General features: G+C 36.5%; 1 protein-coding gene across 2 annotated transcripts; it reads right to left on the reverse strand.

The window, feature by feature from the left end:
* Positions 1–523: 523 nt before the first annotated feature.
* On the reverse strand, positions 524–9521 carry LOC109156795 (putative late blight resistance protein homolog R1A-10). 2 transcript variants are annotated; one of them, XR_002050114.1, is made up of 4 exons: positions 9069–9521; positions 1250–3464; positions 900–1154; positions 524–695 (listed from the first exon to the last, which is right to left on the reverse strand). XR_002050114.1 is itself a non-coding variant. In XM_019304642.1 (3 exons), the coding sequence occupies exons 1-2, from the start codon at positions 9513–9515 to the stop codon at positions 1284–1286; spliced, it is 2628 nt and encodes an 875-aa protein (XP_019160187.1). In that variant the 5' UTR covers positions 9516–9521; the 3' UTR covers positions 976–1157; positions 1254–1283. The 2 variants fall into 2 exon arrangements, 1 of the variants encoding a protein (XP_019160187.1); XM_019304642.1 differs by lacking the exon at positions 524–695 and having other exon boundaries at positions 976–1157; positions 1254–3464.
* Between the last annotated feature and the right edge of the window lie 3050 nt (positions 9522–12571).

A 12571-nucleotide genomic window follows, 5' to 3' on the forward strand; every position in this document is an offset into this window, starting at 1 on the left:
TATATGTCACGTTTGAAAATTGAGGGGCAACATTTACACCACTGATAATTCAAGGGTGACATTGATAATTGACATATTTGTTAGGGACATAAATTACAATCTTCCCTTTAATTAATTACTTTGATTGTGATTTACATCGCTCGATCGGCATCTTGATTTGTTTAGAGGAGTATAGTTACAGGTGTTAGGAATTGAGTGATAATTCTTGATTATATTGTGCACTGGTTGGAGTTAATTAAAAGACTCATCAATTGGTATGAGTTTGGGTTGTATATGTTGAGTATGAGTTTGAAAAAGGATTGCTCTGTACATTTGTAATTGCTTAATTGATGACCGCATAATCTCTGAAAGTTTTTAGTTTTAAAGGAGCGAGTTTTAGTTTAGATTTCTCAGTCTGATAATCCTTAATTTTCTTGATTGGTTTATTTGTTTTAATTTGACAAGTAATAATAGTATGGATCGGAATAGCAAAAGTTGAAAATCTTGGTGTAGTGTGGTATGTTTCTACTTCTGGAATCGCTTAGCTTAAAGGAAAAATATCCCTTATTATTAGTTGTAAAGCTTGGGGAGTTCAAACATTCAAGTGAACACATTGTAACAACAATTTTAAACTGTGATAGTGGCTAGCTACAAGCCCAAAAGAAAACCAAATACAGGCAAATTAAAACTGGAATAGTTTAGATACATACTTGACCGATTTGTAATCAGGTGCTAATCAATCTTAACGTGCCAATCTGTAAATTATTGAAGAATTACACTGCAATTATTACATGATTACACGATCACAGACATGCCTAGAGAGACCGGCCTTGCGGTGCAATCATATAATAGTTGCCGTGCAGTTCTTTAGTAGTTCCCAGGTTAAGACCAGTTTGCACCGGATTATGGACTACTGGACCAAATGTTTAGGAGAAAGATGAAAACCATTCATTCACACAGGAATTCAGATTCAAGCACTCCACACACGAAACCTTACGTACAATGGCACAGATGCATCATGCATGCATACATGCATGCCAGCCTTTATTTTAATAAGAGAAGAAAAGAAGAACAAATTAAAGAAAGTGCCACAAAGATATATATATATAGTGATAAGATGCGCTCATTAGATCGATCGGAGGAGCCATCAATACATCTGAAAATGTTATTCGATACTCCTGCACCAATATAAGACAATAATAATCACAACAACAACAAAAATAATAATAGCTTTAATTTAGAGAACATTAAAAGTAACAAAATAATTGACTGACCTCTTTGTTAATGCATCATCGATCGATCTATCAGTGTTGAGCTGAGTGATCAGGAGGATAGACGGAGAGCTCAAGTAGCCCATGCTCTTCAGGCTTTAAGTTTTGTATCTTTCTTGCAGAAGTTGCAGCGTTTCTGTTGGTACAATACAACTCCATAAACTTAAGAGCTTTCACATCCTTGAAGGCAAGTGGGAGTGCATTAAGGTTTGTACAGTGTAAGAGGTAAAGCTTTTTCAGTGCTGGAAAGCTAGTCTCCTTAGCAGTCCAGTATGCCAAGTCGGTTCTCCCAATGCGCAAGAACTGGAGACTATTGAAAACAGTGTTGTTTAGTTCCCAAGAGTCCCCCTTCACCGCGAATTCCTCCAACTTTAGGACCTCCAGCCCGTCCAGGGATCCCAATATGCAAATGTCCTTCCACTCAAAGGATGTGTTGGCTAAAGTTAGCTTCCTTAAGTTGGCCGGGAATTTTTCGGCCCGCGGAAAGCTCCTTAATTTGCTACCCTGAGCATTGGCAGTTTCATGAACAAGCTTCAGATTTTGCAGCTTATGCAGCTGGTTTCCAATATTGTCAAACAAGCAAATTCCTCTCCTCATCTCCAGAAGCTCTACTAAATCCCCACGAACACCCATTTTCAAAAGGTTGGGCATCTTGTCAAAGATAGCTTCTGTGCAGCTCTTAGGTGATATAGAGGAAAGAGTTTGTAAATCCTCACACTTGTCTCTGCAATTTTTGGGAGTAGGAAATTTCAAAGAAGCATTGGCTAAAAGATGCCTTAGTTTTGTCAACCTCCATATCTCAGCCTTAACTTCAACACTAGTTTGGGAGGTATTGAATACAAGAGTTTGGGTGTTCCATAGGTTGGTGAATGATTTTGGAAAGAGTTTGAGGTCAGTTGTGACAGCCAAGTAGCGTAGGTGATATAGCTCATAAAACTCTTTTGGCAATATTTCAAATTTGAGCTCTTCCGCATCAAACACTCTTAGAAGCGGGTAGGATTTTGGGATAGTTGCCAAGTGCTCTTCTGGAATTTCATATTTGGTAGATGTTAAAAGAGAGCGGATATGCTCACCAGATGGCTTGCTCTCTGAATCTATGAAGCTTCTAAGGTTGGAGCGGATACACAATCGACGATAATTCTCATTTCCTTCTATTCTTGTCCCATCAATCTCATGGAACAGATTATTCTTCATAGCTTCGGATTTGCAAAATTCGTGCAATGTGTCAGGAAGACGGCAAGATTTTATTTCACCGTCGGCGGTTTTTTTCACTACCATCAACAGATTCCTATTCACAAAATCCTTCAAATATATTTTAGCAGTGCCCTCCATGTTGTGGGAGGACGAAGGAATAAATCCTTCTGCAATCCACAAGCAAATCAATTTCCGAACGGGAATTTCATGTCCCATTGGAAATGCTGCAAGATATAGGAAGCAATCTTTTGTGTGGTTAGGCAACTGATTATAACTCAGTGATACCAGTTCATTGTAGCTTTGGTTTTCCTGATTGATTAATTGAAAAGGATCTTCAGCCACCTCTTCCCACTTCGCAGCTGTGCTGTTTTTATCAAGGACACCAGCAATCACCACTACTGCTAGTGGTATCCCATTGCATTTCTTTGCAATGCTTCTCCCAGTGGATACAAGATGATTAGGACAAGCTTCCTTGCGGAAAACTTTCTTTTCTAATAACTCCCAACTTTCCTCAAGCTCTAAATATTTTAATTCGTGTGGAGCATTTTTAGAATCAACATGATTAGCCACTTCAAAAGTACGCGTGGTTACCAATATTCTACTGCCTTTTTGGTTGTTGGGAAAAGCAATTTTCAAATGATTCCAATCCCTTGTGGAACATACATCATCCATCACAATGAAATACTTGATGTCGTTCAAAAACTCCTTGATATTCGAGGCTAATTGATCATCGCTCATATGCTTGCAACCACGGGTTTCCTTGTTTAATTTACTAATAATGTCCATGAATATTTGTCTCCTATTCATGTTGCTAGATACGTGAATCCAAAGATGAGTGAAACTTTCATAATGAAGTTTGTGATCTTTGAATACCATATTGGCCAATGTGGTTTTGCCCAATCCAGGCATTCCAACAATTGAAATGACCATTGTATCATTTAACTTTTCAGTAAGACGATCATTTATAATTTTAGCCTCTGTATCAAACCCTATCACTTCATCCTCTTCCACCACAGGAGCCTTTTAACAATTTCAGGAAAAATGAGGTCAGGGAACTAACATGGCAATAAGTGTTGCACTTCAATCAAATTAACGCACAGGCAATTTAGTACGGAGTATATTATACCCTAGCTATATTTTCACAATCCAATTATTATTATTAAATAATTATCATGAATCATATATAAACGGTGTGGCTACGTACTAGCAGGGATATCAATCAAGCAGCCTACTAGGTATCAAGCTAGCTAGTCCTGTTGGGTTGTCAAGTTTATCAGTCCAGACTTATCATTTTTTTTTTGGTCGGGTTTTAAATCCTTAAAATTAGAGTTTAAAACACAAATAATCAAAAAGTAAAATAATGGTATTTCTATATTTATTTAAAAAAAGTATAAAAATACGTTGTTGTCAAATAAAATAATTAAAAGCCCAATTGTAGCAATTCAACTATTAAGCGCATAGAAATTAGGTATATAAAAGAAATAAATTTATCATTTCATAAAACAAATAAATATAATTAAAAGTTAATTAAGTGACTAAGCACTAAGCACTTCAAATCCAAACAATTAAGTAATTAAATATTTAATCCTACCAAATAAATCTAATTAAGTAATTAATTAAACATTTAATAGATGTTCATTGGAGTTGGAGAATAAGATATGGTAGGTTTTTGTTTGTTTGTTTGTTTGTTTTTTTTTTTTTTTGGAGGGGGGAGTAGCGAACCAACCCGGCCAATAGCCCGATTTCTTATTAGGCAATTCTTTTTTAAGGGAAAAACACAATTTTGGGGGGTCGTTTACTTCATTTCTCTGTTTTTCCATTTTCAGTTTTCCATTCTTCCATTTCTCCATTCTTCCAGTTTTCCATTTTTCCATTCCTCCAATTTTTTATTTTTCTGATTTTCTATTCTATTAAAAACAATCATCCCATATAGTATTTGTATATTTCTACAACAAAGATAATAATAATAATAATAATAATATAATAATAATAATAATAATTTAATAATAATTTAATAATAATAATAGTAATAATGATAATAATAATTTAATAATAATAAGAATAGTAATAATTTAATAATAATAATAGTAATAATTTAATAATAACAACAACAAATTTGTGTATATAAGTAGGAGGAAAATGAAAAAGATAATAATAATAATAATAATAATAATAATAATAATAATAATAATAATAATAATAATAATAATAATAATAATTTATTTTACAAATTTAATTTTTTAATAAAAAAATTCCAATACACTAATACTAAATGTATAAAAGGTAACAAAAATTGATAAAAAAACATATTTCTAGATAATTATAACTATTTCAATCATTTTAGTACATAAATAATAATAATAATACTCCGTAATACTCAAAATAATAATAATAATAATAATAATAATAATAATAATAATAATAATAATAATATAATAATAATAATAATAATAATAATAATAATAATAATAATTAAAGGAAAAAACACTAAAAATAAATAATAATAAAAATAATTTTGAATGTGAAAAGCACAAAATGGGAAGTAAAAACTGTAATAATAATAATGAGTAATTAAAACAAAAATGGTAAATAATCAATTGCTAATGTGTCATTTGTAGGAATCGATCCATAGACCTTAAGGGATGGCACTGTTCACGTGCACCTTCTTCCATTCTTCCATTTGGAGAACTTTGTTTATCTATTCTCCAAATTTAGTGAAAAAGTGGAGAATGGAGATAGAATGTAAATTTGAAGGAAAGATTTTAGTAAACAAGTTTTCCATTCTCCATTTTTCCACTTCTCTAATTCTCGCTTTTTCTGGAAAATCCTCCATTCTTCCAAGTTAGTAAACGACCCCTTAGTCCCTCATTGTTCCTTGCTAGCAGTTTTATTCCTTGACATTTTATCGTTGCAATATAAACACTAACTTTTCAAAAAAGTTACATTTTAACCCTAGAGCAACAAAACTATTAAACTCTATTAAAATTTTATTTAGTACATGGGTATTTTAGTACTTTTTAATTGGTGGTGTAAATGCTCTCGGGTATATATATTAGAATAAGAGTTATGGAGTAGCTGATATATTGTGGCTCGGGTAGTTAAGACAGAGGGTAGAAGGTTCCCGAGCATGTAAGTATTCTAGAGATAGAATTGGGAAAAGTCCCTCCTATCGGCCTTTAGCGAGATATTTATAGGATATTTATTGTTGACGTTCATCTTTAAGGGCTAATCACAAAGGCTCAGGGCCCCAACCGAGCATTCGGGTCGAGACCGAGCACCAAGGGCTAAGAGCAGAAGCTCATTAAGCTAATTAGAGGCCTAATCTTTAGGTCGGGTCGGTTGAGTACGCTCTTCTGGTCGGGCTAGGTCGGGAAGAGATCCTTACTATGCGTGGGGGCAGATCCGATAAGGTGTTTAGTACAAGAAGGTCGGTACGCGGGTATATTCCCTATCAAGTAGCCCCCTAGCCCGTGCCCCAAGGTAGGGAGACGTTCTAAGGTGCTCGGGCTATAAAATATGATTGGAATTTGTGTCCAAAGGGTCTTTAACCGGGCCGATATTGTACGTGTGTAGCGCTGGTTTACGGTGTACCTTGTGGACCACCGTTCATGCCCAGTTGCTTGCCACGCATCCCACTGAGGATGATTATTTAGGGATCCGTTCAAATTTCAAATTTACCCGCCTATAAATATAACGTTACGGCAAGCCAAAACTCACACTTTGCTTCGCGTGAATTCGAGAGTCTCCCGAGCTGCTTATTCATGTCAAGCATCAGACGCATCCTGAGCGCAGTTTAAGAGATCAAAATTTTCGCTTCCTATCATTCAATAAGTTTTCATTCTAGGGTTTTCTCCTTTCTTGTTATATTCTTAGCTTTAGTTTCGGTTAGCTACCCTTCTAAGTGTATTTCCCTCTTAGAGGGATAAAGTCAAAATTGGACAGCTAGAACGTGTCGGTCAGGGAGTACGATGCAATGGTTGAGGTCGGTTCATTCTCGGATTCATCATATGACACCGCCATTGAAGAGGTCGAGCACTTCACGTAGGTTCAAGAGGCCTCCTTAAGCGCCACTGTACTGCTGACCAAGTAACCGTGAGGCCTATGCCTCCCAAGACTTCTTCGTGGGAAAGACGTCGGCCCATCAATCCGAGTATCCTCCGACCACCCTTACCCTTCCCCGAGCCATACTGCTTCCTAAGTAACTCCTGGTTCATCTCCTTAGATACGTGCTCCAACTCTTTCTAGTGGGAAACACAAATTCCTAAACAGCGAGCAGGTCGAGACCTACGAGCCTCTCTTAACCCTATCTGAGCTTCAAGACTTGTCCCGCCTCCTCGACAGTCGAGCCACCTATGACACGGCGCAGCCTCGATAATGTCATCGAGCATCACCGAGAGGATTGGATATGGTTTCACCTTAATTCGTTAAAAGCAACCATCTCTCTCACGTTCAGCCTATTTTTTGTCAGCCTTTCTCCAATATTATAGGGTCTTTCTTGATCAAATATGCCCCAAACGCACACCGTATCATTGCGTGCTTACCTCAAATTTGTGCCCAACATCGAATACCCTGCACTCTAGAGCTGTTCCAGTTCATGTTCTCGGTCTGAGCCCTTCCACCAAAGCATGGCGGGGATTCCTCATGATCCAAGCCAAAGGGTAGGCTTGTAGCATAATCCATTTACCGGACAACAACAAAGGGTGGAAGAACCAGTTCTTCTCCCTCAGGTACAAACGGAACCTCCAGGCCCCCAACATTTGGAGTTCACAATTTCGGAGGCGTAACAGCCCGACACCGACCCGCTCGCTAAATGCCCATGCCGAGGTCATTTCCGCGGAGTTCTACGACTACCGCGTCTTCAAGACTCCCGAGGACTACACCACGGCTAACCTGTAAGAGCCCTGCAACAATCTCGAGAAGAAATACATCCTAGGGTCTAACACGATCACGATGGTCGTGGATCCACGAGAGAGCGTTCCGGCTGTAGGAGGTCTAACACCTGACATTTCATTTTCTTTTCACTTATCAGGAGGACGGACACTATTCTTAAAGAAATTCGCTAACACTCCTGCTCAGTTTTGCAGATATGGGCTTGGACAAAGTGTTCGAGGCCAGCTCTCACCGAATCGCTCGCCCAAAGATTGCCTTGGGCGGGAAGAATATATGTTGTTGTTTCCGAGGCCACCACCTCAGTTCATTCAGGGTTGCCCATGACCACCGTAAACGGGTTCTTATCTTCAAGTTCCCTAGGCCTCCAGTAAACGGGGCAAAGATAAAGTCCCCAAGGTCGAGGAGGCGACCCCGACCAAGAAGCAAAAGAGAACCAGGTATCCGGACCATACTCCAATCATAAGTGCATTACTAAGCGAGGGGAATCAGCTGGTCGCACTACTGGAAATTATGGAATTTCCAACCACCTGAGAGTGATCTTAAATCAAGTTGAAAGCAAAAAGTGATCGGAAATAGCAATAAAGGTTTTTCCGGATACCAAAAGTGTTCGGAACAAGGCTTTCAACTTGATTTAAGATCACTTTCATGTGGTCGGAAATTACATAATTTCTAGCAGTGTCGCCCTCATGGACAAACTCAGCGCTTTTTTGCCAGAAGTTTGAGAGTACTTGGGACTGGTCAACTAACAAGGTCGGTGAGCGGGGGGCTCGGGAGCTCTTACAAGTTTGTTCTTAAATAGTTAAACCTAAGTTGGTACCTTCAACAATTTGCCTGAATTTTAATAACTTGCTTTTTATTCTACAGTTGAGCTGCACGTTGGCCGATCTCTTCTGTCAGACCAAGGCAGCCGAGTGGCTTTTCGAAAAGGAATCGAAAACCGAAAAGCATAGCTCGTCGGGATGTTAAAATCCGAAAGCTGAAGAGGAGGGTCAGTGAGGCTGAGCAGAAGGCAAAGACAGTCATTGACCTGGAGGAGAAGGTTAAGGTTGCCGAGCAGAAAGTCGACATAACTGTCTCTGATTACAAGCCCCCCTACTTTTATTGAGGATGCTGTGGCCCATCCTGAGCGACTGATCGGGCAGATCTTCCGCTCCCAAGCCGCTGCGAAACCGTTCTTCCCATCTCTACTCAAGACTAAGGTTGGGGAAAACATGGTTTGGGAGTATGGCAAGTGGACCTTCACCACTGGCAAGCGCAAAATGTATGCAAGATATATGCCGAGGTAAAAGAGTCCCTCATTGTGTAATTGCTCTCTGGTATATGTATTTGAATAATAGTTATGGTGTAGCTAATATATAGTAGCTCGGGTAGTTAAGACCGAAGGTCAGAGGTTCCCGAGCATGTAAGTATTCTAGAGATAGAATTGGGAAAAGTCCATCCTATCGGCATTTAGCGAGGTATTTATAGGATATTTGAAGGGGACACGTGTATATATCAAAACTAACAATGTTATATATCAAGAAAAAAGATAATAAAATTTTAAAGTATCTATGTACTAAGTAAAATTTTAATAAAAGAGTTAAATAGTTCTGTTGCCAACTTAATCTTAGATTCTAATTAACCACAAGAACAAAGTATTCTAAAGTTTATATATGCTTCAATTAATATATAGCATAGCGACGGGAGAAGTAGAGTGTAATAAGAGTATGGAGTATAGTTGGAGGACATAGATACCTGGAGAACCGCGGGGTGAGGATTATTTGTTGAACCGGCTTGGAGTATGTTGAGGGAATGGACATGATCTAGACGGATTTTCTCCGCCCTTTTCTTAATGCTCTCGATCTCCTTGGCAGCATCAATAACCTTGGTATAATAACATAATCTTTCCGCCCATCTCTTGAGGACCGGTCTGGTTCTGTGGTTCCTTCGCTCAACAAGGTATTTATCAATGGCATCTTCAGCATCGATTATTACTTTCTGAATCTTCTGCACCACGTTTCTGAGAACAGCGTTGCCATTACAGCTCTCGTTGTTCTTGGATGCTTCAGTGAGATATGCCTTGAAAGACCTCAGTTCGCTCAGCAGATCTTCCACCTCATCTTTGATCCCAAGAATCAGGCTCGCGTTTTCTTCCACACTTTCTGCTACTTTGCCTATCAGCAACTCCACAACTGTGTCCATTCTGAGCTACTATATATATATATGGGAGAATGAAATTAAAACAGCTTTCTTTCTTAATTTCTTCAGTCTTGGCTTTTCAACTCTGATCCTTTAATTTGATGCATGTCATCTATATATATACAACAACTAATTAACTAGCTAATAATAATGTTTGTTTCTTCCCATGTCTGACCGCCAATATAATTCAACTCTTTGATAATATATATTTAATTTCTTCCCATCCATGTCACAAACAAATTAAATGAAACAATTTAGTATAGCCAAATGATTGTGGATTGCTGCCGATGAATTAAATATATATAGTCAACGAATGAAGTTGGTTGAGAGATAACAAGATGACAAAACATGGTTGTTAGATATAAATTAAACAAGACAATAACCAATATATTCTTATGAAAATTGTGAAATTGTGTAAGAAGATTATATTGTCGTTCTTCTTCGACTACGTACCTCATAGATCAAATTCATGTAACATTACATCATACTACAACTTTTTGGATAATTTAATTAAAGTTGACTTTAGCTCAATTATTTGAGCAAGTCTTTGATAATACTTGCAGTATAGCCCATGTGACGTACAACTCACTATGTATTTAAAAGATCTAAGTTGCTCCAATTTGCCAATATTATTTTAAAAATTAAAATAAATAATTATTACTATTTTAATTATTAAGATAAAATTTCACTATTGAAATGGTGGAAAAATATTCATTTAGAGGATTTTTCAATTGTTTTTATATTTTAATTTGGAGTAATGAAATATTATTTAATAATTTAAAGAATTAATTATCTAATATTTTTATTAAAATAATATTTAATTTTTATAATTTTTGGTACTTTAAAATATATAATTTATGCCATAATGATATAAATAAAGGAATTAAGGCATATTTTGTATAAAACTAAAGCATTTATCACTCAAGAGGTTTAGATATGGGTAATAACATAAACATTAATGCACTTATTATTTACACAAACGATAATATCATTTTAAAACATCACGTTCTCTAAGACAACTAGTAAAGTAAATATTTCTTCACAAAGAGAGGTTCAAACGGTAACACCTACCTCCTATCCTATGTAGGGGTCGTCCATTGAACACTATTGTGTCATTTTCAAGTCCAGAGAAATCATTTTTCTTTCATGTGAGAGATTGTTGAAAAACATGGCTTAAAATGACATTTATGTGGCCATTTTGTGGTATAATTTTTAGTGGGTCCACTTTTGATTTGGGTCGGATTAAAGTGGATTCAAATTCTTCTAAGTGAAATCTGGAGGGCGTGATTGAGTGAAAGCGACTCATCCATTCTTAACCAAACGTCAAGAGTTCGATCATTGGCTTTGTGTATGGAATAACCTTAAATCTACAAGCCGATTGTCCCACCCGTATCCATTTGTGTTGAGAAAAATGGAGTTGAAAATGTTGGAAAAATAGCATTAAAATGGCATTTTAAGTGGCTATTTTGTGGTACAATTATCAACGGGATCCACTTCCGATTTGGGTCAGGTTAAAGTGGATTGGGGTTCTTCGTAGTGAGACGAAGAGATTGATATATTGTACACTCAAAACGGAGGCAAATTATGCCCTGGAAACGTGTTCACCATGAATGGTGAACACAGATCCAAACGGTGCCGTTTTTACGGGAAAAAAAAAAATTGCTAATGTGGTGTTAACGGCGCGCGTTTGGTCAGATTATGAATTTTCTGTTATGAGATTATGAATGTACTGTAAATTCATAATCTCATAACAGAAAATTCATAATCTCATAATAGAAAATTCATAATCTCATAAAAGAAAAATCATAATTTCATAACTGCACATTCATAAATTCATGCAATTATGAATGTACATGCATGGATTTATGAATGTGCAGTTATGAAATTATGAATTTTCTTTTTATGAGATTATGTTGAAGAAGCTTGCGCGAAGAGGAAGTGAAACCGCAAAATGTGAAAATGAAGAAGAAAAGTCGCGCGATTAATTAAGGAAAAAAAAAATAATGGTGCATTGTTACCGTTGGGACCGTGTTATGGTGAACACGGTTCCATGGCATAACTATCCCAAAACGGATAATGGGTGAATGAGATATTGATGATCTCAAAGTAGACCCATTTAAGTTGGAAAAATGAAGGGAAAAAAGAATGAGCTTTTGTCCCACATTAGTTTGAGAAGTGGATTTGCACCACTATTTTTACAAAAGTCTTTCTAAAGCTTATTGAATTGTATAGCATAGAGGCTATTTTTCACGAAAGTCGCGTCGTACCCTCTTTTAAGGAAAGAGTGTTTCGCTCGACTCGTACTAACTACTCTTCTTCTTTTTCTCCTCTTTCGGTTCATGGGATTATGCTTTTAAGCAATATATATATATATATATATATATATATATATATATATATATATATATATATATATATATATATATATATATATATATATATATATATATATATATATTTCAGAATATAAAATAATCGACTTGGTTCACTATTCTCCTACAGTCTTAAAACCTTATTTTTTGGATGAACAAGTAGATGGATTTTAAGAGTGCTGGAACCATGAATGTTGCTTGTGGTGCACATTCAAATGGTCGGAACGGCAATGATGTTGCACATTCCGAGATGTCGCGCCAGTTGATGGCAGCAACGTTGGAAATGATGTTTCCATTGGAATTGCAAGATCACATGATGGTGCTCCGGAGAATTTTAGTTCACGAACCGGTAGACCAGTGGCTGGTGGCACGCAATTGATACCTATTGTGGTACCTCTGATTTTACAAAATAATTACAATTTTTACAGAACCGTGAACATATGTTGCAATCAATACCTCCCCCACCAGAACTTCTCATATGAAAGAGCAATTTGGTGCCACTAAACCACAAGATTTGATAATTGTTTAGTAAGTGTATTTAAATAGTGAAATTCATATATAAATGGTTCTTCTTACTTTTTTTTTTTTAATAAATTTATTTTCTTCCCATCCATGTCACAAACAAATGAAACAATTTAGTATTGCCAAATGATTGTCGATTCCTGCCCATGAATTAAATATATATAG

This window comes from Ipomoea nil, unplaced genomic scaffold (assembly GCF_001879475.1).
Source record: "Ipomoea nil cultivar Tokyo-kokei standard unplaced genomic scaffold, Asagao_1.1 scaffold2759, whole genome shotgun sequence".
NCBI classification, from domain to species: Eukaryota; Viridiplantae; Streptophyta; class Magnoliopsida; order Solanales; family Convolvulaceae; genus Ipomoea; species Ipomoea nil.